Below are 27,848 nucleotides of genomic sequence, written 5' to 3' on the forward strand. Positions count from 1 at the left end.
TTCATAATACCCTATCAGACAACCTACAGCTGCACAATGTTTGGTTAGTGCTCTAATGCAAAAATCCCCCACAGAGAAAATTAACTTTGTTTGCATGAAATTCTTTATTTTTCTCACCACCCATCCCCACATCACTTGGTTTGGCAAAGGACAAGATCCACAGTGTTGAATGTAATGTTGGTGAGAAGGGCTGCTGTCGTATCTCATATCATATCTGCAAATACATTTAGTTTACTGTGGCCACACCGGTTTCCTCTCAGGTAGAGAGAGGTAGAAGAAGAGAGAGAGGGAGAGGATGGGATGAAAAGAGAGCGATGGAGAGTGGCCCCACTGAAACACTGCCCATTGCCTCCAGTTAGTTACAACCTACAGAAAGCCTGAAGAAAGTCATTCAGAGAGCAGATGGCCCTGGCACTTCAAGGAAGAACATTGTGCAATAGATTCAGGTTGGACTCTTATTCTAATTACAAAGAAGACTTCCAGATTGCCTGCTGTACTATCGCATAATGACATCCATATTCCAGTCATTTGTTTGACTGGAGTGGGTATTCTCGTTAACTTTGCCACATGATATTTTGTAGCCGAGGTTGTCACAGATTTCAGGGTCCGTCCCACCCCTCCAAGCCTACTCTCCCACCCCTAAGATGCTGTAGGGATGGGGAGGCTTTTAACTAAGCATTCTCCCCACACTGGGACAGCCTTATACCCTGTTGTTCATCCCAAACAAAGCCTCAAAAATCACACTGGCCCTCCAGTGTTTGGGCCAGAGGAACCCCTTGCATGGAAAACACAATAAATAGCATGTGTGTACGTGTGTGTGATTTTGCAGATATCTGTGTGTCATTTTTTGTGTGTTTGCATGTGTGTGTCTGTGTATTTCACTCACAGCCGTCATTTCATGTTAAGTTTATAATACAGTGCACAGCATTGAGAGCTCAGTCTGTCTGTAGTGTCTTCAGCACCATGGTTGTCTCAGTGCCCGGCGCAGGGGTTGGGGCAGTTGGTGTGGTCTCGGTGTCCGTTCCCGGTGTTTCCGCTCTGGGCCTCTCTCTTTCCGAGACCCGTGGGCTCTCAAGGCTGCTTAGGCCTCTCCAGCTTCATTAAGGGCCCTGCGGTGGTGTCGGAGTCGCTGTGGTGCTTCCTCTCCCTGGGGGGCTCAGCCTTGCTGCAACGGGTCCACGAGGGGGAGCGCATGTAGCCTCCTCTGGGCAGGGGTGGCTGGTGGTGGCCTGGGGATGATAATGAGGAGAAGGGTCAAGCTATGCACATGACATACATGTGATGAGAGGGTGAGTAAGTTATGGATCACACACATACAGACATGCACGTCTCTTAACCACACACATAAACCTCATGTACAGACAAGGTGAGGTCAAAGTGCACGCCTCTCACGTACCCTGATTTTTATATGGAAAAAAACAGCTTAGGGGACATGTATGTTGTGAACCGCTCTATACAGCTCAAACATGCTGACCACGTAACCCAGAGGCCCTGGATTAAGTTTCCACACCTTCCTGTCTGTCACGTATATCATATACACTGAGTGGACAAAACATTAGGAACATGTCCATGACATGGACTGACCAGGTGAAATCTATGATCCCTTATTGTTGTCCCTTGTTAAATCCACTTCAATCTGTGTAGGTGAGGGGGAGGAAACAGGTTAAAGAAATATTACATGTTTTTTAAGCCTTGAGACAATTGAGACATGGATTGTGTGTGTGTGCCATTTAGAGGGCGAATGGTTAAAGACAAAATATGTAAGTGCCTTTGAACAGGATATGTTAGTAAGTGCCAGGCGCACTGGTTTGAGTGTGTCAAGAACTGCACCGCTCTGGGTATTTCACGCTCAACAGTTTCCCATGTGCATCAAGAATAGTCCACCACCAGAGGACATCCAGCCAACTTGACCCAACTGGGGGAAGCATTGGAATCAACCTGGGCCAGCATCCCTGTGGAACGCTCTTAACCGCTAGTCTACCTGCTATCTCCCCCAATGGTCACCATACTGTAACTCATTTAACAAAGTAAATCAAGTCAGCAGGGGCTGTCAACTCCCTGAAGTCACCTAATGCCTCTAAAAGCTTCCTTTCTCTATGCCACTTCGCTCAATTATGTTTTCCCAAGGTTCTCCAAAAATAGTTTAGAACAGTACGCCGTGGGATAGTGAGTGCAGTTTGTTTCCCTACTGTAAAACAGATCAATTGGCTATGGTTGAAAGGCATCCCGATCACAAACACAGTAAAGAACAATAGAATTTAGTTCATGCAGCTCCACATGACCTATTCCTCTGGGATTCTGAAAAGGTCCTTACAGCATGATAGAGTTGCTCTGAATATAGAGGCAGATGAAACTATGAAGTACTCTGTCAGAGAGGCCGTGTGCAGTGTACTGAGTATGCGTTAGTGTATGTTAATGTGTATCCTATACATGTATGTGTCTCAAAGACACCGAATCCCAAGAGAAATGGAGGAGTTTAGAAAAGTAGGAGCGCTGTGTGCATGCGTGTGTGTGTGTGCATGTGCCTACGTGTGTAGTAGATGATAGATCATTTTAGTTTGATCTCTCTCTCTGCTTCTCATCTCCTCTCCGGTCATTGTTATTGCTCTAAAACAGTCACATGGTCACCTCTCCTCCAATCATCAGCTCCATTTAGCCTGCTGGCTGGTTATTCCAGTTCATTATGCTCACAATGGCTGCTTGTTTTAGCTGTCACAGACATTTGTCTCACACTTATTTTTCAGTGTCTCGGGGCAACAGAACTCCACCATAGAACCACTACACAGAACCACTACACAGCTCTCCGGTGTCTCTTTGGTCTATAGCCATCAGCATGCTAGATAGAGATTCTACCACTTCAGTTTTATAGAGTGGTGATATCATGGATAGAGAATATGATTGGTTCGCTAACTACTAAGGGGAGTAGAAATGAGAGCTGATTAGTGTTTAGGTGATGAGGTGACGACATCAGAGGAATGTGTTTGTGAAATGTTTTGGCAAATAGGATGCTGCACTTGATCTACTGCACTCCATCTCCCTCGACATCTCCCTCTCTCTCTCTCTCTCTCCCACCCCCTCACTTTCCACTACTACACTTTTTCTTTCTCTGTCTCTCTCCTACTGTACCTCTCTTTCTTTGTGTCTATCTCCCAGCTCTCTTTAATCTTGAATCAACCCCCTCCCCTCATATGTGTTAATCTGCATGTCCTTGAGTGCACAAAAGGGACCGGTGTCAAGCAAGTTCACACGAATATTGGTCATACGAAGGGGCATATGAAATAAAGAAGCACTGCATCTTTACACCACTTGGTGGTGCTATTCATTGTTACAGAGATCACAGGATTAATAGGTGTAGCGTTTTAACCCTCCTTTACTGCACACAGATCAATGCAATTACTGTCCAATCATAAGGCACGTCCCAGCTCTCACTCTCTATGTTAAATGCTGTAACTATAGATAAACCAGCAGTGATGTATGTTCGCACGCACACACACACACACACACACACACACACACACACACACACACACACACACACACACACACACACACACACACGGTATTGATCCCTGAAGATTGATGGTGTCTCCATTGGATTTTAATGGGAGGGACAAGAGCCTCCTCAGCATCCTGAGTGCTTGTTAATTAAACATTGTATCTGCCACCGTTGGTCCTTGTGTGTGTATATCCTTACTTTCATGATGTGTCTCTGCATCTCTACCAGTATGTCTCTATCTGTGTCCTTGTCTATGTCTGTGTGTGACTAGAATGCTATAGTCGCAGTATGAGTCAGCCCATCCCTGGTCAGGGTTTTGTGATTGACAGTTCTATGAATATGGATGCTGGAGAAGCCTCATCTTCTCCCTGCAGGATGCTGACAGAGACAGATCAGAGGATGAGGCTCTCACCCCACAAACACACACCTCTATCTATCTCTCATTTAACATCCCTTACCCTCAGACCTTCATATCAGGACCCCCAACCACCCCTTTCCCTATTGCTCAGGACCTATTCATAACCAACTCCCTTGAGAGTCCTCCCATTTAGTTCAGAATAGAATTTAGTTCATGCAGCTTCACTCAGTTATGTTTGCACAATCCAAATCCAATTTCCTTAACTCAATCCCCCATCAGCACAAAGGCACCCCCCCCCCCTTCTATCTCATTCTTGTAGTGTCTCTCTCCCTCTCTGCCTCTCTACCTCCCTGCCTCCCTCCCAGCCACCATGTCTGCATTGTCTCGCTGTACTAAACCCCTCTGTCTAATAAGCCCTTCTGTGCTGTTGGCTCCATCAGATTCCACAACCTGTGAGTTGCTGTGAGAACAAAGTCCACAGAAAACACCAGCCTGTGCTCTACAAAGGCTCCTAAACCACAGGGAAGCACAATGCCAGTATGGCGCCAACACGCTGTGTGTACCGTGTATGTTACACCTGGTTACTGTGTGTGTGTGTGTGTGTGTGTGTGTGTGTGTGTGTGTGTGTGTGTGTGTGTGTGTGTGTGTGTGTGTGTGTGTGTGTGTGTGTGTGTGTGTGTGTCTGTGTGTGTGTGTGTGTGTGTGTGTGTGTACCGTGTATGTTATACCTGGTTACTGTGTGTGTGTGTGTGTGTGTGTTACACCTGGTTACTGTGTGTGCATGCGTGCATGTGTGCATGTGAATGTGTGTGTGTGTGTGTGTGTGTGTGTGTTACACCTGGTTAATGTGTGTGCGTACGTATGTGTGTGTTACACCTGGTTACTGTGTGTGCGTGCGTGCATGCGTGCGTGTGAATGTGTGTGTGTGTGTGTGTTACACCTGGTTACTGTGTGTGCATGCGTGCATGCGCGCGTGTGAATGTGTGTGTGTGTGTGTGTGTGTGTTTCATGTTGGGACTGGGACGTCAGTTATGGTGCCCCTCTTTGTGCAGTCCTTTCAGAGGCCCCAGTGGACTCCTAAAGATTTATGAGCAAGACTACTACAGTTACCCTGAATGGAATAGCTTTCCCCCAGTCTTGCCCACAGCTGCTGCTACAGTATAGTGGGTGGTTGTGTTATTTTTGTCTGCTTGGAAAGCTTCAACCTGCCTTGTTAACACTGAGGAACCACAGCATCAAAACACACAGATTGGATCGATCTGGAAACATCACCATGCGTTGCCCATCCCCCTTCAATGGTAGCAGATTTGAAGGCAGCAAAAGGGTATATACTGTATATTGTAATGAGACCACCAAGCCAGTGACTCTCTCTGGTAAAGTGGTGACCATAAGAGCTGCAGTGTCCTCTCTCTGTCCTCCTGTGTCATCACAGGGTGTGACTGTCAGAGCCTGGGCACTCCCGGAGAACACTGTAGAGGAGATGACTCACTTCCACACAGATCTGGGATCAGCTTTCCCTCCCCCTATACTAATCTTAACCATTGGGGGGGCACACAAAATTGACCATAGATCAGTGTCTAGGGGCAACTCCATTCTACTGCCTCACTCCTCCTCAGATGAGTTTTAAGGTGGTCAAAGTGATCCTGGGGTTTGTAGTTTAAAAAGGATCTTTGAGGTGATAACAGTCATAATGGGTATTGTAGTCTCTGTAGAGATCTGGTATGTCATCTCTTGTTATATATCTATTTTACATACACAGAGAAGATGCAGATACTGACTGTACAGAAGGGAGCTGTACCAATGCAGCTGTACACATTTAGCTTATCTAATTTGTTGTCCTCCCTTTTTCCTCTGGTCCTCCCTCACTACTCGAACTCTCTCTGGCCTTCATCTCTCCATCCCCTCCTCATCCCTCCATCCCCTCCTCATCCCTTCATCCCTCCATCCCCTCCTTATCCCTTCATCCCTCCATCCCCTCCTCATCCCCCCCATCCCCTCCATTTCTTCTGACCATCTCATCTGCCAACTCTGATCCCTGGGCTGTCCTGACTGGCAGGTGTCCAAAACATAAGTGCCCACACAACTTTCATTACCCCTGTCTGTCCAGTATACAGTTAAAGAGGAGAGAAATTAAAATAAAATAAAGGAAAGGGATGGAAAAGAGGAAAAACAGAAGAAAATAAGAGGGATACATAAATAATGTGTAAGTGTGTAGTCATTTTGTTTAAGGCCTGATGATGATAACAGTATCTACAACTCAGGAGAGTCCTGGCCTTGTATCCAGCTGAGAACAATAAATAATTCAGGACTGCATTCAGAGTGAACTCCCTCAGCCTCCCCTATCTTCCTTTCCTCCTCCCCTACCGTTTCCCACACAAACCAATCTCACTATCCCACTCTCCCCCTGGCCTTCCCCCCTCTTCCTCCCCTCTCCCCTTGTACCTTTGACTAACCCTCCATTCACCCTCTTCCCCAACAGCCTCTCTCACCTTCAGCTCCACCCGCTTTTCCCCAGCCAATCTACTCTTACCCCCCCCCCCCCCCCCTAGGTTCACAACACACTCCTATGGAGTACCCAGCCACTCTACCTTTACAGACTACAGTCTATATACATATTATGCACATTATCCACCCATACATTCCCTTCATGTAGCCATGTCAAGGTCTTCAGATCCTTTCACCTTGATAAGCAGTTAGACAATCCATTTACTGTAAAAGCAAGCCACCTTCTTCCTTCACTGTAATACACTCTATACCTCTGGCTACAGAGCTTGTTATTTATCATTAGAGCAGGTGGTGATACTGAAGGAGCTTTAAGGGAACACAGATATAACAAGGAAGTAACAGAACTGAGATGTGTCCTGTCCTCCCTGGGTAAGGTAACACCAACCCCTGATAAACAAGTCCCTCTTTCTCACACACACACACAGCTGTACAGTCTGGATAGTCTGGCCTGGACACTGGGGAGCAGCTGTACAGTCTGGATAGGCTGGCCTGGACACTGGGGAGCAGCTGTACAGTCTGGATAGTCTGGCCTGGACACTGGGGAGCAGCTGTACAGTCTGGATAGTCTGGCCTGGACACTGGGGAGCAGCTGTACAGTCTGGATAGTCTGGCCTGGACACTAGAGAGCAGCTGTAGTCGTTAGTTATGCATGTGTGTATGAGTGTGTGTGTTTGCATGGGTCTGTGTATCTCTGTATCCTTTCTTGATTCTGCATGCAAAACACACTCATATCTGAGCACATTGTGTCACTGCTGGAGTGAGTCAGAGTGTCACTGTCTGATCTATGAGTGGGAAATAGAGAAAACACCAGCCAATGACAAAGCACTTTGAGCTACTTGGCAATGAAGATAGGATGCAAACCAGCATACATCTACTGAATGCAGATACAGTGAGGGAAAAAAGTATTTGATCCCCTGCTGATTTTGTACGTTTGCCCACTGACAAAGAAATGATCAGTCTATAAATTTAATGGTAGGTTTATTTGAACAGTGAGAGACAGAATAACAACAAAAAAATCCAGAAAAACGCATGTCAAAAATGTTATAAATTGATTTGCATTTTAATGAGGGAAATAAATATTTGACTGTAGATCACAGTGGAGGAAGACCAACTTTATCCCATTCAACATAATGTAAAGGGGCATACATACGGTTACATACGGTGCATTCAGAAAGTATTCAGACCCCTTGACCTTTTACACATTTTGTTATGTTACAGCCTTCTAAAATTGATTAAATTGTTTTTTTCCTTCGTCAATCTACACACAATACCCCATAATGACAAAGCAAAAACAGATTTTAGACATTTTTGTAAATGTATTAAATATAAAAAACTGAAATATCACATTTACATAAGTATACAGACCCTTTACTCAGTACTTTGTTGAAGCACCTTTGGCAGCGATTACAGCCCTGGGTCTTTTTGAGTATGACGCTTCAAGCTTGGCACACCTGAATTTGGGGAGTTTTTACCATTCTTCTCTGCAGATCATCTCAAGCTCTGTCAGGTTGCATGGGGAGTGTTGCTGTACAGCTATTTTCAGGTCTCTCCAGAGATGTTCGATCGGGTTCAAGTCCGGGCTCTGGCTGGGCCACTCATGGATATTCAGAGACTTGTCCCGAAGCGACTCCTGCGTTGTCTTGGCTGTGTGCTTAGGATCGTTGTTCTGCTGGAAGGTGAACCTTCGGCCCAGTCTGAGGTCCTGGGCGCTATGTAGCAGGTTTTCATCAAGGATCTCTCTGTACTTGTCTCCGTTCATCCTTCCCTCAATCCTGACTAGTCTCCCAGTCCCTGCCGTTGAAAAACATCCCCACAGCATGATGCTGCGACCACCATGCTTCATCGTAGGGATGGTGCCAGGTTTCCTCCAGACATAACGCTTGGCATTCAGGCCAAAGAGTTCAATCTTGGTTTCATCAGACCAGAGAATCTTGTTTCTCATCGTCTGAGAGTCCTTTAGGTGTCTTTTGGCAAACTCCAAGTGGGCTGTCATGTGCCTTTTAATGAGGAGTGGTTTCCGTCTTGCTACTCTACCCTAAAAGCCTGATTGTTGGAGTGCTGCAGTGATGGTTGTCCTTCTGGAAGGTTATTCTGTCTCCACAGAGGAACTCTGGAGCTCTGTCAGAGTGACCATCAGGTTCTTGGTCACCTCCCGGACCAAGCCCCTTCTCCGCCGATTGCTCAGTTTGGCCGGGTGGCCAGCTCTAGGAAGAGTCTCGCTTCTTCCATTTAAGAATGATGGAGGCCACTGTGTTCTTGGGGACTTTCAATTCTTCATAATTTTTGGGTACCCTTCTCTCGATCTGTGCCTCGACACAATCCTGTCTCGGAACTCTATGGACAATTCCTTCGACCTCATGGCGTGTTTTTTCCTCTGACATGCATTGCCACAGGTGTGCCTTTCCAAATCATGTCCAATCAAATGAATTTACTACAAGTGGACTCCAATCAAGTTGTGGAAACATCTCAAGAATGATCAATGGAATCAGGATGCACCTGAGCTCAATTTCGCAATCTCATAGCAAAGGGTCTGACTACTTATGTAAATAAGGTATCTGTTTTTCATTTTTTTACTTTTGCAAAAAAATAAAATGTTTTCACTTTTTCATTATGGAATATTGTGTGTAGATTGAGGAGGGAAAAAATAGTTGAATCCATTTTAGAGTAAGGCTGTAACGTAAACAAATATGGAAAAAGTCAAGGGGTCTGAATACTTTCTGAATGCACTGTGTAGATGTGAAAATAAACACTTTTATCAGGGTCTGTATTACACAGTGAGACAATATTATTGGTGTTTTGTTCCCATTTACCACCACTCTGCTATCTTAGTACACTAGTCCTGACTCCCATTCACCAGCCATAGGTCTTAATACAACACCTAAAATCTCAGCAGGTCCCTGACCTCCTCGACAGTATCACCCCACTGATTGAGATTATGGTCATCACACGACGCTGCTTATTCCTCCTGCTGGGCTTTTTATTGTCCGATTCGTCAGTAAAACTGCTGCACTCTATCAGAGGCTATAGCTGGATGGCTGGGGATATACTGTTGTTCTTCCTGTGAGTTTTATGGCTGTGGTGCTCACCGCACAAGCCCTGTGGTGAGGTCCTGCCGTCAGGACCAGGATATCTGGCATATTCACTGGAGCTCAGGGAGCCATCAGTCTCTTGTGGAGAAATGGGAAACCTTGCTGCGGTGGAGAGGGAATCACCACCTCTCATGTATTTCTCTTTCATGTTTCTCCCTTTCTCCCTCCCGCTCCCCTTTTTTAATGCTCCCTCTCCCCTCTCTGCCTCCAGCCTCTCTCTGTCACTAGGGGTCTACCTAGTCAGGTGCCTCCTCCTCCTCCCCCTCAGCGGGATTATTCTAGGAGGAGGTTTTGGGGAGTGTGTATGTGTGTGTGTGTGTGTGTGTGTGTGTGTGTGTGTGTGTGTGTGTGTGTGTGTGTGTGTGTGTGTGTGTGTGTGTGTGTGTGTGTGTGTGTGTGTGTGTGTGTGTGTGTGTGTGTGTGTGTGTGTGTGTGAAAAAACAGACTTGGTTGACTCACTGTGTAATGAAAAGAAAATGTGTCTCCTTGCCTGTGACAGACATGTTTGGGAAACTGAACGAACTGAACGCAGGCATGCAGGGGAAATTCAAAAACCTTCTACAGATGAGTGACCGAATCAGTGGATTCAGAGGAAAGGATTCTTATTGGAGAGAGTCATTCAAAAGTGAACCATGCCCCCTTCCCTTCCCTTTCCAACAGAAAACAGCATCAGTAAGTGTCCCACATAAGTGATGACTACTCACCTCCAACGCTTGGAAGAGCACTTTGTCACCTACTTCTCAATCCATTTGACTGTGATCCTTGCTCAATTGACATGCTGGTAAGGGAAATTGAATGGCTGATTAAGCTGTCATTCACAGATCACTACAGAGGAGTTTTGGTTCCTGACTCAAAGGGAATACTCTGCCATCTCCCTCTGACATTAATGCTGCATTCAAAACAACTGGGAATTCCGACTTCAGTGTGATCAAGTGAACTGGGAACTGAAAAAATGAGCTCCGACTGGAAAAAAATTGTTTTGAATGGTCATCCAACTCGGAATTCCAACTCTGGAACTCTGGCCTCTTAGAGCTCTGACTTTCCGACCTGAAGATCACTGACATCATTATTTGACCTTGTTTTTTTTCTGAGTTCCCAGATGTCTTAAAAGCACCATTAAACTCATGGTACCCTTTGCCAACTTATATATGTATGAAGCTGAATTCTGTGCTCACGTCTGCATTATAACCAAATATCGGTCCAGGTTGGATGTGACAGCAGAAATGAGGTGCGCACTGTCAAACGTGTCCCCGGACTTTGAGATACTCCGACGCCACATGTATCAAGTACACCCATCTCATTATTGGTAGTGAGAAAATATACATTATGTCAGACTAATTTGCAGATGACTGTCATAGCCCACATAAAATGTATGTGATGGTGAGTTGAGAAGACAATCAAAAATACTGTTAGAAAGTTTTTCAATTGACTGCCATAACGTTTTTATTTGGGGCTAACATTGGCTGTTAATTTTTTTTTTTAATTCACATGGTTGGGGTCGTGAGAATTTTCCACTATCAAAATGTGGTTGTGGGCCAAAAAAGTTTTGGAACCCCTGACGTACGGGCTAAGGTCAGACAAGGGAGAAACACAATACCTTTTTATGGGGAGTAATGTGATAAATTGGCATGGGTCCATCCTGGGGGTAAGGAGAAGGAGTGTGGGTGATGTCTAAGCAAGATTGTTGTATTTCTTAAAGTGCACCTTTGTGAGGTCATTTTAATATCCCGCACATAGAGCTGAACATAGCTCTCTGTGGTTCCCCATGCTGAGAACATACATAAGTTTAGAACAGGTGTATTGTAAAGTGAACATATGAGTACTGTTCCCAAGTCAGCTCCTGAGAGTGCACACATATCTCTTCTAAAGAGAGATGAGGTGAGAGTGTGAGCGTAAAGCATTTGAACAGAGTGATGATGTGGAGCTCTATGAGGATCGTTCTCCCTCTCAGCAGGAAACATGGGGCTATGGATCATAAGTAATACATTGGATGGATTTCCTGCTTCCTCTGATTGTGAGGAGGGCGGTTTGCTGGGCCCGGACGCGTCCCTGATCACAGGTTAATCAGACTCCCCTCTAAACTTATGCTAATTAGCACTATGCTACCGTAGTCTATTGTGCCCAGCCTGGGATCTGGTGCCAATAACTATCAACTTTGACATGGGCACAAACTGAAATGAGAATCTCCCAGAGACGCATAACAGGAATATACTGTATCTTGGTCAATATCACAAAATATAGAGAACTGCTTGAATTGCAGTAGGAATTCAGAGGAAGGTTCAATCCAATGTGCTGCTGAAGTTTTATTGGGTTCTCCCAAGTGTCCCTTTCCCTGCAGCCAAAGAGAACACAACTGTAAGCTTTTTATTAGAGTGCTCTATAGACCCGGGCGCGCGCGCGCACACACACACACACACACACACACACACACACACACACACACACACACACACACACACACACACACACACACACACACACACACACACACACACACACACACATTTGCTATCAGCTAAACCTTTTAGATTTTGATGTAATGGGGTCGTATACTACAGAATGGGGTGATATGTAAATGAGTCTGTCTAGTGGACAGAGTTTTTAGGTAATTTGGGTAATGGTTCTCTCAAAGCGAACAAAGACAATGTTTTAGCCAGTCCATCACACTAGGGTCGTCTTGGTTAGAGAACACAGAGGTTGTCAAATCCACCATTCAATGGTTAATGAATTGAGTAGATTGATTGGTTAATTGGTTAATGAATTGAGTAGATTTATTGGTTAATTGGTTGATTAATTGAGTATCTTAAAATGGTCTAACCTGCTGGGGACTCGTTGTGGTTCTCCTCATCAGAGTCAGCGAACACCTCAGCCAGCTCCTGGTCAGACATGTCGGTTAGCTCTGTCAGGTCCAGGAGGTCAAAGTGCACCTCCAGGGAGGACACGCTGCTCAGAGGCTCTGCAGGGTCAGAGAGAGAGGAAATTAGTAAGGTCATAGTTATGGACTGATATAGTAGCTGGTGGGTTTTATGATAAACTGAATAACAATCCAGTAGATGTGTAACATCTCACTACAACTCAATGCTGTCTACACAACTTACCCAGAACACCCCCTCCGCCACACACACATACACAACCCCCACACCCCCCTGACCCTCCCTCACATTCTCAGTGCCCCCTGGTGTGGAACTTATCTCTTGTGTTATTTTGATGCTCTGTGCCATACTGTAATAGAAAGATAAAAATAAGTCCTCTCTTTTACCTGCTTCACAGAGAGACAGCTTGGCTTTGTGTGCTGAGCTGTCCTGTGGAAGAGATATGTGTCTCTGTGTCAGAATGATACCATTCTTAACAGCCCATGTTTGACTGGAGCATAAGGACAAGGGCCAGAGAAGCCAGAAATAGAGGGTATTAAAACAACATGGTTAGACTGTTCCTTCTCCTCACCCTCTGTCCTGAGTGTATGTCACCTGTTCTTAATTCCAAAAGTCCCCAATACCCCAGACCCTGCTCCAATGTCTATTGATACCCCTGACCCTGCTCCAATGTCTATTGATACCCCAGACCCTGCTCCAATGCCTATTGATACCCCAGACCCTGCTCCAATGTCTATTGATACCCCAGACCCTGCTCCAATGTCTATTGATACACCAGACCCTGCTCCAATGTCTATTGATACCCCAGACCCTGCTCCAATGTCTATTGATACACCAGACCCTGCTCCAATGTCTATTGATACACCAGACCCTGCTCCAATGTCTATTGATACACCAGACCCTGCTCCAATGTCTATTGATACACCAGACCCTGCTCCAATGTCTATTGATACACCAGACCCTGCTCCGATGTCTATTGATACACCAGACCCTGCTCCAATGTCTATTGATACACCAGACCCTGCTCCAATGTCTATTGATACACCAGACCCTGCTCCGATGTCTATTGATACACCAGACCCTGCTCCAATGTCTATTGATACACCAGACCCTGCTCCAATGTCTATTGATACACCAGAGCAGCACAACTGTGCCGTTAACATGTACTGTTTTTATTCACGTTAAAATAAGAGCATGACAGTCCCAACATTCCACACTGGCAGCATTCATGCAGTATGGCAGTTAAATGTATATGCTTTGCTAAGCATCTATGGAGTGTTACAGTCCCATGCTTGTCTGACACAATGCTTTGGGCTGGGTGGAGCTGGCATTCTTTAGCGATCATGGGTGAGGCATAACGGCTGACCGTGTGCTCTATGTGGTGTTAATAGTAAGGGAATGTATGTACTTCATGTGTGTGTGTGTTTATGTATGTGTGTGTGTTTATGTATGTGCTGTGGAGGCGTATCTCTGTGAACACTTCTAGTATTTTTGGCTTGTGAGTGGGTATATATAGCTGTGTGTCTGAGTGTAGAGAGAGAGCGGGGATGGATGGTTTTTAAGGATACCGTTTCCCAGCTAATTTCTCTCTACCAGCCAGGCAGCATACTGCCACAGGGTGGATCACAGCCCTCTCCTCAACACTCCTTTGTTCCGCAGCTGCACAGCCCCATTCTCTCACTGTTCTCTCACTCTCCTGATAAATGTAGCGCAGACATTGATTTAAGAAGATAAAAACCTTTAACCATATTATTATAAGTCAGAGAGAGTTGATAATCATGCTAAATCATAATCCTGGTGGTGGCTCTGCTGTATTTCACACATTGTGAGGAGACATGGGCAGAGTTACACTGACGATTTGATATGGAGAATTTCATTGGGTGCCAGTAGTTCCCAGACAATTGAATTCTACAATATAAATTGTCCTCAACAATGGATTAAAGTGAGCTCAAATAAATCCATCTCTGCTCCAACTCCTTTCCACCTGGAATTTGGAAGTTCTTTCTGGTAAGCCCTTCTGTGGATTACAGTATTATTGTCACTGAATGATTGGTGCCAACATGAATGATGGTTTGCCATACTCTGTATACCTTTGGCTCTTACAGTGAGTGGTGGCCTTGCTTTGCCTGAGATACCATGCTACTCACAACAACACACGTCTACAACAAGAGACATTTTGTACAGTACTTGATGAAATGTACAATATAAAATCCTCCAACAATCTCTATTGTCTTGTTCCTCTGTACCAGACCTGTCCACAGACAGTATAAATACTGATTACATCTGCCTGTGTGTTCCAGACACTAGCTCCAAAGAGAGGAGATGTGAGGGGACAAGTGGAACGGGAGAGGAGAGGAGAAGGAGTGGGAGACAGTAAAGATGAGAGGAACACCAGTGAGGAGAGAGATGAGAGGAGAGGAAGGTAAAGATATTGTGGGTTGACATTCCTCTGTCGTTTGAAGTCTTCTAATGAGACAACTGCAGCCGTAGAGGATCAGAGACAGAGAAGCAGACACTCCTATCTCACCTTTGCTTAATGAGCACTACTTGCACTACTCCTCCTTCACAGGATGGGAGGAAGTTGACACGACACTGATCGAAGGTTAGTTTTACATTATCCAACCTTAATGGTGAAGGCCAGGATTTGGGGAGGTTAAGCTGATCCTCGATCTTTGGTTAAGGGCAACTTCTACCTCCCTAGGGCTTTGGGCTAGCCTGCTGTACAGATCTAGGATCATCTTACATGGAAAAGCACACAACTGGCCTTAGATCCGTATAGATGGGGAGACTACGGGTCAGTCAGTGTGTGTCTGAGGGGTTAACTGAACTCCACAGCATCAGCTGAACCATATGCAGTGATAAAGGCCTGATTAGCATTATGGGATGTCAGGAGCTCTGTCTCCATGGTGTGCTAACTGTTTCCTCAGAGTAAATCTCTACAGGCCTGCTTGGTTCACTTGGTTAATCTAAATTTGAACGATTCACCAACTGTTTGTTCCACCTGCCCCGGTTTCTGGAAGGATGTAGACTGTGGTGTGAGGGGATGACAGAGGCTCGCCTCATAGGAGGCTGTTGTTGATTACTGCTGAGGTGTGGTGGTTACTCAGGTGCTTACATCCAGGTGAGTGCTACACTTTTTGGTGGTGGATCTGTTCCAGCCTACCTACAGAGGAGGAGTAGCTGTGAATTTCAGAGACAGATGCTGCCTGATGAAGCGCTCTAGACCTGCCTGTCTGACCAATGTTTCTCCCTCCCCGCTGAACCATCCACTCCTGTACTTACTGTATCATCATCCAGCTGTGGAAGACCATCTCTCATGAACTGCCAGCTTCCTGAATGATTTTTGTATGTTTTTTAAAGCGAGATTCTGTATGAAAAGCGCTATATAAAATAAAGGATTACATTATTAATTAACCGAATCCATTTACCATGCTTCAGATGCACTGCATCAAAAAAAAGCCCATCTCTGTAAACAATCTTTAGAATTTAGCTGGTTGTGACATGCAATAACGTAGCAATATTTACCAGCGTGGATGACATGGGCTTATAAGGTCAATTAGATATAATGGTGTGAAATGGTTGGAGTAGACGAGCACAAACACGCTACACAGGGAATTGAATTGGACATGACTGTATTAAGCAGAGCCATTAGATCTGTGCAGGCCAGGCTCTTCAACTACCTGATCAGATATAAAGCTGGTCTGCTCACCCACGTTACGGCTTTAATAAAATGCATTACCGAAGCCTGTCAGGCGTAACAGCATGACATTAGCATCGCTCAGACTCAGAGGCTGAGATAACACAAGGCTAAAAAGGTCATGATAGCCATAGCAACAGACCTGAAAGAAGCAACACCTGCCCCATATTGGTTTTGATGGGGGAAATGAAAGAGCCTGTGTCCACAGCTGTCAGCAGTCTCACCACAGCAGCAGAGCAGCTCTGATTCTGAATGAAGCCCTGGTATGTGGCATGGTTTAGGCTATATTCTAGCCATTAGACTAGATTCTGAGCAAGCTGGATAGTGAAATGTGCCCATGCATATTTTAATAAGTCTACAAAATCTATTATATGGAGGGTGCTGTCGTACTCTAATAACCCCATACTATATTCTACTTCATCAGTACTCTAAGCCGACACACCCTCAGGGCATGTCAGGTGCAACCCCTCCCTGAGAAAATTATTTGGGTTTAAGAATGTATTGAGGGATGGAGGGGAAGTGTGAATATGGAAGAGGAATGTAAGGGTACAATGTTTGTGTGTGTGTGTGGTAGGGAGGGAGGGAGGGAGGGAGGGAGGGAGGGAGGGAGGGAGGGAGGGAGGGAGGGAGGGAGGGACTAAGATCAGACTGAGAATAGCTTCTACTGGATGAGTTATCCCCAGAGGCCCGGAATAGGCTTGTCCATGGCTGTCTGTCTCTTTGAATCTCCCAGCAAGAGCAGGAGAGAGGAAGGGAGAGAAAGGGAGAGAAATAGGGAGGGAAGAGAAGTAGTTAAAATGAGTTAGGAGAGAGAGGGAGAGAGGGGAGATGAAGACAGAAAGGGGTTATAAAGAAATGCCACCTCCACTTTATCTCTCTCTTTTTCTGTCTCTCTCTAAACTAGTTAGTCATCCCAGTCCCTTTGTTAATTTCTTTCCTCTACCGCTCCTCTACCCGCCTCTAACCCCTCCTCTCTTCTTTCCTGTCTTCTCCCAACCCCATTTCTCCTTGAATAATTGATCAGTAACACATTTTCTCTCCCAGCAAGGTTGGTGAGAGAGATGGAGAGAAACGGTTGCTGCTCTCTCTCAACTCATTAAGTGTCTCTCTGGGAGCCCATTGGCGGGACTAGACCCATAATACATTCACATTGAGAAGGAAAGGTGTCAGTCATACAGTATACTAGTATGGCAGCTGTTTAAAGGATGCTAAGTGGTAGCCCACTTGTGAAGCACACACACACACACACACACACACCCAAACCAACCACTTGTCCTTCTTGTCCTGCTATATTTGGCTGACGGTTACAAATTGAAAATGGGAAAAAATAAAGAGGACTTAGAAATGACTTTTGCTGTTTCCTTGGCTTTTGGCCCCTACTTAAATGCAGCCTCAGGTATTTCCTTTTTATTGTTCTTCTCCCTTCTTCTCTTCGCTCTGCCTTCTCTCACTCCACCCCACTCTCTGTCCTCTCTGTGGTTGTACTCAGGGATCTCTCTGTCTCTGCCTTCTCTCACTCCCCTCCACTCTCTGTCCTCTCTGTGGTTGTACTCAGAGATCTCTCTGTCTCTGCCTTCTCTCACTCCCCTCCACTCTCTGTCCTCTCTGTGGTTGTACTCAGGGATCTCTCTGTCTCTGCCTTCTCTCACTCCCCTCCACTCTCTGTCCTCTCTGTGGTTGTACTCAGGGATCTCTCTGTCTCTCCTTTCTGCCAGGATGTACTGTATATTGAAAATGTAATAGAATGTAAAATAAGGGGAGAGGGAAGAGTATACATGTAATGGAAAAGAGGAACGGACAAACTCAATTGGAAAGACAAATTGAGAGAGAGTGAGAGATAAGAAAGAGTTTGGGAAAACAAATCTGGGGAGAGAAAGATGAGGGAGAAGAGGGCTAATCTGCCTTAGTGAAGACTGAGATAATTGCCTGGTAGGCGGGGCTGTCAATAGCAGTAGTCTGGCTGAGGGGAGCGGTGGAGAGACTAGGGGCTCCATCAAAAAGTAGAATGCCTCTGTATCTCTCCCCCCCCCCCCCCCCCCCCCCCCCCCAAGGCCCCCCAGCCTCCCCATGGCTCACTGATCATTAGCCTAGCCAGAGCAGCCTATAATGAGGATCGAGGGGGGAGACGAGGTAAGCTAGAGAGATGGTTGTAAGGGTCTCCCCCTTTAGCAAAACGATGAGCACAGTATAGAACTGTCAGTCTCAACAACAGCCTGTAATGAGGCTGTAATGATTCCCAAACACTCTCATACACTCAGGCTTTAACAGGGGCTTTCACTGTGTCTCAGTAGGATTGGTTATAGTGCACAGTGAGATGCTTGGCTCAGGGCCAGTAAACTGGACTTGGCCTTATCTAGAGGTAACAAAGTCATTGGGTCCAGCCAAACTCAGCAAGAGGGCTATTAACAACTTTATCCAATTGTTATTCGCTCCCCACAATACATGGGGAGCAAATAAATGTACTAGTTTTATGATGTAACTAAAGGGTTTTTGTTTAACTAACACACATGGGATTTGACAGAGTACCACATTTCACCCTCCCTCCCTCTCTGTCTGTAGGGTAACTGTGCCCCAGGTGTCTCATTAAGGCAGAAGGACACAGATACTGGGCTGTAGTGGCCGTCTCCCTGAATGGGTGTTTAGTCGTTGTGTAGATAAAGGCCTCCTTGTGAGGCTTGTGTCTGTCTCTGTGTCTGTCTGCCTCTGGCTCAGCCCTGGGCCTGGTGCAGATAGGCACAGTGACACATGGTTCCCTCTGTGGGGGGACAGACACACAATGATGCCTTTTAGCGCGGGGATTGGAAGTGGGGATGGGTACAGGACAGGGTGGAAGTCAGGTCAGGGGAACTGGACAGATGGGTGCAATATATTCCAATTTAACCCCAGAGGAAGTGACGAACTGACCACAGTGTGTACCTGTGCCCCAACCTGTGCCCCAATTTTATTTTACTTTAGTGATAATTCAAATGTAGCTGCGGTGGCTCATTCAAATATTTTGGGGCGTGGCTCTTTTTGTGCAACCGTGAGTGAGGGTGTAATTCCAGTTGATGTAATCTGTTGTCTCATGCTGTCACATGTTATATGTTATATGTGACAAAGGCCAGTGATGTGTTCTTGTGAAAGATTCACATATGGCCTTGTGTCAATTCAGAATGATTGACTAAGTCAGTAGTTATCAATAATCTCCTCAGGGACCCACAGCCATTCCAGAGCTGGCACACCTGATTTAACTTGTTAATAAAACACAATAATAACTGCAATGGAATTTTAACAATATAAAATGGCTAGTAAACCAGAATAAAAACCATGCTACGGTTCTACAAAGAACCTCTGAGATTGAGAAAGGCCCTTTTTTGGTGCTACTGTATATAGAATCTTTTTTCATGGTTCTTTATAAAACCTTTTTAAAAAAGTGTCCATATAGCAATAAAAAGGGTCCCGCTATTGTTACAACCCTTGGTTGGTTCTATAAATAACTTTTCTCAATCTAAAGGTTTGTAGAACCTTACAGGTTTTTTTTAAATTTTGGCTTACTAGCCATGTTATATTGTTAAAATTCCATCCAACTACCATCCCTTAGCCATCCCTTAATTACTATCCTCCCCATCCTCCCCCACTCCTTTTTTCTATCCATCCAATCCACCCTCCCTCCATCCATCCACCACTCCTCCATCGCTCCCCTTACCCCGGTACTCACGTCTCCTCTCGGTGACGTGCAGCAGGCCAGCGGTGTGTCCTGGGAGCCCTCCCTCCTCTTCCCCCACTGGGTGATGGTACAACTCCTTGGAAAGGTCCCCTGAGCTGGAGGGCTTCAGCAACTTCTGGATGTCTTTATTGGGCTCTGTGGTGGCAAACACACACACACCCACACACACCCACACACACCCACACACACCCACACACACACACACACACACACACACACACACACACACACACACACACACACACACACACACACACACACACACACACACACACACACACACACACACACACATAAGTAAGTAAGTAAGTAAGTAAGTAAGTAAGTACACATGTACGCACACATACAGAAACAGTGGGAGAGAGCAAATGAGTGTTCGTTGTCACAGTCTAGCCCTTCCTGCATCCATGATCTCCTTTTGTTCATGTTTGGCATGTGTGTTTTGTGATGCATTTATGCTGTGTGCTGGCAATCATATTTAGCCGCTGTGCGTCTCGCCTCAGGAAGCAGTGCGTGACTAACAGTCTATTCTGGGTGACCATGCCTATCCATCTTCTCCTGAGGATGTCTTATGTGACATTTGTTTATGGACCCACCCTGCTGTGCACAATGCTGTATAACACAGACACACACACTTGCACACATGCGTGCACACATACGTGGATAAACACACGCACATGCACACACACACACACACAGAGTAAATAAACACTTCATAAAATACCAGTATTGGCATTTGGGTTGCAACAGAAAGAATATAACCACCAATCTAGAATTTCAAAATGTGTTGAAAAATCAATAATTATTATGTTTCTGCAATATAACCCCACGGTGTACATTTCAAAGTGGAAAATTCTGTTTTTATAGCATTTCAATTGTCAGATGAGAAAGCGTTTGTCTTACTTGTTCTATTTCCAGATATCTTGGTGCTCCTGTCTTTCTACAGAGCCTGTTTCACTGTCCTGTCCTGTCCTGTCCTGTCCTGTCCTGTCCTGTGCTTTGCTCACAGGGAAAAGACAATGTGGGTTGTTATGTAGTGACGGTAGCTCTACTGTTTCACTGTCCTGTGCTGTCCTGTCCTATGCTGTGCTGTCCTGTCCTGTCCTGTCCTGTCCTATCCTGTGCTGTCCTGTCCTATGCTGTCCTGTCCTGTCCTGTCCTGTCCTGTGCTTTGCTCACAGGGAAAAGACAATGTGTGTTGTTATGTAGTGACGGTAGCTCTACTGTTTCACTGTCCTGTGCTGTCCTGTCCTATGCTGTGCTGTCCTGTCCTGTCCTGTCCTGTGCTGTCCTGTGTTGTGCTGTCCTGTCCTGTCCTGTCCTGTCCTGTCCTGTGCTTTGCTCGCAGGGAAAAGACAATGTGGGTTGTTATGTAGTGACGGTAGCTCTACTGTTTCACTGTCCTGTCCTGTCCTGTCCTGTCCTGTCCTGTCCTGTGCTGTCCTGTCCTGTCCTGTGCTTTGCTCACAGGGAAAAGACAATGTGTGTTGTTATGTAGTGACGGTAGCTCTACTGTTTCACTGTCCTGTCCTGTCCTGTCCTGTCCTGTCCTGTGCTTTGCTCACAGGGAAAAGACAATGTGGGTTGTTATGTAGTGACGGTAGCTCTACTGTTTCACTGTCCTGTCCTGTGCTGTCCTGTCCTGTCCTGTCCTGTCCTGTGCTTTGCTCACAGGGAAAAGACAATGTGTGTTATTATGTAAAAGGTTGTCTAGTGACAGTAGCTCTACTGTTTCAGTTTCACTACCTCCGCTTCAATGAACCACCGCCTCAGAGCCTCCCTATACTCACTCGCATGTTTTATTTAAAGAGTTAAAACTCTGAAACTCTCATTTCATCCACTTCACTAAACCTTTTTACTGTGGTTCTCTATCCCTTTATTTCCCCTCTTATTGCAGAGTTCATATTCAGGTTTTTATCCCTTTGGACTGCAATTACCACAGGGCTGTCATTCTGTGTAGCTTTTCAAAGAGGCTAAGGGGATGAAATGGCACCAAAATGAGATTTTTATCAAAGTTCATATGACTTTTCTACCAGGCTCACACAGTTAAATGATCCACTTTCTATTGAATAAACTCCCTCAAATCTAGTGTAATATTTAGTGTAATAGGGGGGGTTGAACAGAAGGTTAACCATGAGTACTGATGATAATCTACAGTAACATTAATCCCCAGGTTATTATATCACCTACTGTATCCACATGAACCCCTGAATAGCTCTGTTCCTTAACACTGCATGCTGTGGGTTTGACCATAGACAGGTTTACACATACTGTCTTATCTAGAAATAAATGTAGTATGCACAGTATCTATGTTATGTGTGTGTGTGTGTTTGAATGTATGAAGTTGTGTGTAAAGGTAATTTAGATCTCCTCCAGTGTGTGTGAGTCACGTACAGACAGTGATGGAAAGAGACTGATGTGGATGTGCTTGTGTACTACGCCGAGTTGGACATTCAATTAGGTTTAAATTGAAAACGGCTCTCATCTGATGTTCTGAGACAACACATTCCTTGGAGGAAGACTGCATTCCACCAGGCTCTGAGTCACGGAATATTATCCAGGGAGCTGAGGTGCATCTTAGAAGACTCACAAACCAACACACAGCCTCTAGTCTCTCACACATGCCGATATACACCTGAACATTCGGTAAACTCATATGCACAGTCATCTTCAGAGCACACTCCCCACTCTAGTAGAAATCCATTCACACTTGATCAAACTGTTACACATTCACACACACATTTCCACACATGTAAGTGTACAAGCGCACCCACCCACCCACATACACATACACACACACACATCCACACACACACACACACACATCTCAGGGTGGTGTCCTGTACAAACTCTAGCCCACCCAAAAGGCTCCTTCACAGCTTCTACTCCCAAGCCGTAAGACCCCTGAACAGTCAAATGGCTACTCAGACTATTTGCATTGTCCCACCCCTCCTTCTTTTACGTTGCTGCTACTCTCTGTTTATTATCTATGCATCGTCACCTTACCCCTACCTACATGGACTCTGTACCGGTACCCCCTGTATATAGCCTCAACCTTGACTCTGTACCGGTACTCCCTGTATATAGCCTCCACATTGACTCTGTACCGGTACCCCCTGTATATAGCCTCCACATTGACTCTTTACCGGTACCCCCTGTATATAGCCTCCACATTGACTCTGTACCGGTACCCCCTGTATATAGCCTCCACATTGACTCTGTACCGATACCCCCTGTATATAGCCTCCACATTGACTCTGTACCGGTACCCCCTGTATATAGCCTCCACATTGACTCTGTACCGGTACCCCCTGTATATAGCCTCCACATTGACTCTGTACCGATACCCCCTGTATATAGCCTCCACATTGACTCTGTACCGGTACCCCCTGTATATAGCCTCCACATTGACTCTGTACCGGTACCCCCTGTATATAGCCTCCACATTGGCTCTGTACCGGTACCCCCTGTATATAGCCTCCACATTGACTCTGTACCGGTACCCCCTGTATACAGCCTCCACATTGACTCTGTACCGGTACCCCCTGTATACAGCCTCCACATTGACTCTTTACCGATACCCCCTGTATATAGCCTCCACATTGACTCTTTACCGGTACCCCCTGTATACAGCCTCCACATTGACTCTTTACCGGTACTTCCTGTATATAGCCTCCACATTGACTCTGTACCGGTACCCCCTGTATATAGCCTCCACATTGACTCTTTACCGGTACTCCCTGTATATAGCCTCCACATTGACTCTGTACCGGTACCCCCTGTATACAGCCTCCACATTGACTCTGTACCGGTACCCCCTGTATATAGCCTCCACATTGACTCTGTACCGGTACCCCCTGTATATAGCCTCCACATTGACTCTGTACCGGTACCCCCTGTATATAGTCTCCACATTGACTCTGTATATAGTCTCCACATTGACTCTGTATATAGTCTCCACATTGACTCTGTATATAGTCTCCACATTGACTCTGTATATAGTCTCCACATTGACTCTGTAAATAGTCTCCACATTGACTCTGTATATAGTCTTCACATTGACTCTGTATATAGTCTTCACATTGACTCTGTATATAGTCTCCACATTGACTCTGTATATAGTCTCCACATTGACTCTGTATATAGTCTTCACATTGACTCTGTATATAGTCTCCACATTGACTCTGTATATAGCCTCGCTATTGTTATTTTAATGCTGCTCTTTAATTACTATCATTCATTTTTTTGTCATTTTTTAAATGTATCTATTTTTGACTTAACAACTATTTTTCTTAAATCTGCATTGTTGATTAAGGGCTTGTAAGTAAGCATTGCACTGTAAGGTCCTGTTATATTCGGCTCATGTGACAAATACAATTTGATTTGATCTCCAAATTCCTCTGAGTCATGCGGCACATTGCCACCTCACTGACTCTGCAGCAACAAGCGTTAGCGCAGAACACAGCAGACAGGGAAGAGAGGGGGATGGAGATAGGTGAGAAAGAAGAGAGGGAGAGCGGGATAAAGGTGTGGGTGAAAAGAGGAAAGAGATAGATGGGAAAGTAGCAGCAGGAGCGTTCTTGAGGTTAACATCCTAACTCCCTGCTGGGCTGCCCTCCCCCAGCCCTCTGTTGGACATCATCATCATGTTGTCCCTCAGACTGCACAATCACTGTGGAAACATCCACGTCCTTAGGAATGGAGAAGAGCATCTTTGGCACAGATTGTGTGTGTGTGTGTCACACAGAGAAGGGTGTGGCATTTCAAAGGGTTGGCAAAGCAAGTCACAGACTAAACATGATGGATTCCCAGTTCACCCTGGATACAAGGCTTGCTGTTGGCTATCGATTTATTTTTCGCAGCGAGGGTCCAAACAAGCTGAGAGAATACAGCTCCACTTTCCCTTCTCTATAATGAGGTGGTGATACTATTTACCGTTTGCTGCTTCATTCCCCATATCTGTTACCCCCCTCTGTCTGTCACTCTGCCTCATAGTCACACACAATTAATGTTTACGCCAGTGGAGGCTGCTGAGGGGAGGATGGCTCACAATAATGGATGGAACGTAGCGAATGGAATAACATCAAACACATGGAAGCCATGTCTTCGATGTATTTGATACCATTCCACTCCAGCTATTACCACAGACCCATCCTCCCCAATTAAGGTGCCACCAACCTCCTGTGGTTTACGCCTCATATCAATTGCCAAGTGTAGTCGTGTACATGCTTTACATGCATCGACACACACATGGTATTCAATCAAAGTGTAGTAGGGATTTTCAAGGGGAATAAAAAAGAAAAGCAGTCACACATGAAGCCAATGGAAATCCATCTGGTTTAACACAACTCCTCCAGAACAGAAGCAGAGAGCATATTCTGATCTCACAGCACCAATGTTCCGTCAACACCCACCGAGAGGCTTGTAAGGAAGTCACAGAATCAGCTGCTACAGGATCACAGTGTCACAGAATACGATAACAGTCAGTGTCCTCTGTCCGTGTACCTCCAGTCTGGCGTCAATCACTATCTACAGATTTGAGAACAATCCATAACATTCCGTATCAGGTCTAGTGACCATCAACCCATACAGAAATTCGTGTCTGAAGTAGAACACTGGAAATCTTGTGTATTAGCCAGCATAAAATGAAAACATATAAATGTGCTAAGCACTGTGTAAAATTAACTTTATTCATTTTAAATATTCCCATTACACAAAAGGCACATCATAGTATAAAAGGCACATCACAGTATGTAATGCCTTGCTTCCTTTATTTTGTAGGCCACCAAGTATTATTGTACATGGCACATGTCAATGTTGATACTGTAAATATGTGTACTGTAAAGAATGCTCTAGAATGAGATGGATCTGCTAGGTATTGCGGTGGTAGGTGACATATGAGGAGACTCATTGGACTCATTGACTAAACCAGCTACTGTACATATGTGGCTCTGGGGACTGAGGTTGTATGTGTCTTTATCCTTATGTGTCTTTATCCTTATGTGTCTTTATCCTTCCTCCTTCCTCAGACATAAATCCTATATGAATGAGTGTCAGTCCTACATGGTCTAGGGTAAATGTGTCAATGAGTCAGGTAGCTAGCCTAGCCACCTAACGTGCCCCCAACCTGAGACACTTTTCAAAAGAGAGGACTGCTCATCTGTTTCTCAATGCTCTGGAATGGCTTATTGTACAATCCACCTGATCATATGAAAGTAATAAACTTAACCTAGCCGTCTGCAGAGATCTCTGATATAACCAAGCCATATCAAATGAGTAATTGGATGGGGTCTTATTCACTAGGACAGTCTCTAATAGGTCAGTCAACGTGATGAATGAGCTGACACTACCTCAGGCTGCTCTTAACCCAGTGTGTCCTACTATAAATGCCTACTGACTGAGCACTCTGAGCACCATCCGTACACAGTGTGTTTAATGGGACATGGTGAACACACCACCAGCCGACATTGAAAGGACTGGAGTGTGTTGTTTGAAAGGCCACTCTTTCAGGCTTCGGCTTACACTGCTCCTAGCAATCACGCATGACTTCCTCTGAATCAGGTTCTCTCTCACACACACCCACACACACTGATTGCATTCACCACAATAGTTTAATCAAACTCAACATATCGGTTCAATACAATCAATCTTCTTTCAACAGTAAAGGCAACAGGAAGTAAGTCTCTCCACACCCTTCTCCCACCACACTGTTATTTCTCTCATCGAACATCCATCCTTTTTGTCCTTTATCACAGATAGCAATCCATCCTACAGGAAATGATGTTGCTATGATCCGTTATATCAATGTCATTAAGGTATTGTGTCTAATTGATACCATACAAATCATATCTTGTTAATCACATCTTATTAACTACATTGTGTCAACACAGGGTACTGAAATAGCTCTACACACAACAACATCCTCCATATCTGAAAACAGCAACATGAACATGTGTTCATCTTCCTTCCGTTCCCAACCATGTCATTACATGTAAGCATTCAACACATATTTCAAATGCATTTAGTCTAAACATGCTAAGAATAGTATGGATTCATTAACATTAACATTATATATTCTCAAATTCAGACCTGTAGAAACATCCACCACTATCTTATTTCCATCCTTAATGTTGGCTACTGTTTCTTCTACTCTACAGTATCATCTGCAGTCCACTGATGTGCACTGCAGGTGGGCTAATAGATTAACAGAACCCACTGATAAGAGAATTAACTACAATAATATCCAGTCAAAGCTGGCAGAGTACATGATTTAACTAACATAACCATCTAGGCTACTAGAGTATATGTCTGGGGTAAAACAGAGCACCTATTCTCAGAAACCAAGTCTGGGCTAACAGAGGATTTAAATGTGACAATAGAGTGAAAGAGGCTGGTATGATAGACTACCATGAATAGACATAACATTACATAGAGTCAGTCTGGAAAGACATGATGATGAACAGTCTGGTCTAGGCTGATGGATTCTATGCTAACAGTGAATAACGTAAAGCTGCACCTACCTGGGCTCCCTGCCCCTCCCTGTGCCTCCATGCAGCCGAGCCGAGAGTGCCGTGCTGTCTATCACAACAGCATGGGAGTGGGGGAGACAGACTGAGTGAGATGGAGGGAGAGAGAGAGGTATGCCAGCTCTCGTTCACCACAGCATCCGACTCCAGCTGCACTCCTTTTTTTTATTCCTCTGTCGTTCTCTTCCTCACTGTCTGGTGCTCATCCCTGCTCAGTGCTCTCTCACACACTCACCAGCCTGCCCAATACAGATGTGAGAACACGCTGAGTTCACCGCTCTGCTGCCCTGCCTGCCTCACACAGAGAGAGAGAGAGAGAGAGAGAGAGAGAGTGAGAGAGAGAGAGAGAGAAAGAGAGAGAGAGAACACAGCAATATTCTATAAGCACATTGTGAAAGAGCTCGGCGAATGCAGAATACAGAGAGATCTAGAGAGAGAGAGGGAGAAAAAGAGGGGGGATAGTGAGAAAGTGAGAGAGAGCAGGATGGGCACAATGGCAGACTGCCCAGATTGAGAGAGAGGGGGGGGGGGCTGTAGGAAGGGTGTTGGTGGGGCTTTGGATAAAGGGAAGGAGGGGAGAGTTGGATACACCACATGG

The 27,848-nt window shown here is 45.3% G+C and overlaps 1 protein-coding gene across 2 annotated transcripts; it reads right to left on the reverse strand.

Annotated features, from left to right (window-relative positions):
- Window positions 1-85: 85 nt before the first annotated feature.
- Window positions 86-27,500, reverse strand: LOC139412198 (dysbindin domain-containing protein 1-like). Of its 2 annotated transcripts, none has more exons than XM_071159013.1 (4): window positions 27,245-27,500; window positions 19,704-19,859; window positions 12,267-12,404; window positions 86-1,229 (listed from the first exon to the last, which is right to left on the reverse strand). In XM_071159013.1, exons 1-4 carry the CDS (start codon window positions 27,273-27,275, stop codon window positions 1,072-1,074), a joined length of 483 nt encoding a protein of 160 aa, XP_071015114.1. In that variant the 5' UTR covers window positions 27,276-27,500; the 3' UTR covers window positions 86-1,071. The 2 variants fall into 2 exon arrangements, with proteins under 2 accessions (XP_071015114.1, XP_071015115.1); XM_071159014.1 differs by having other exon boundaries at window positions 19,716-19,859; window positions 27,245-27,491.
- Window positions 27,501-27,848: the final 348 nt, after the last annotated feature.

This window comes from Oncorhynchus clarkii, chromosome 6 (assembly GCF_045791955.1).
Source record: "Oncorhynchus clarkii lewisi isolate Uvic-CL-2024 chromosome 6, UVic_Ocla_1.0, whole genome shotgun sequence".
Lineage (NCBI taxonomy): Eukaryota > Metazoa > Chordata > Actinopteri > Salmoniformes > Salmonidae > Oncorhynchus > Oncorhynchus clarkii.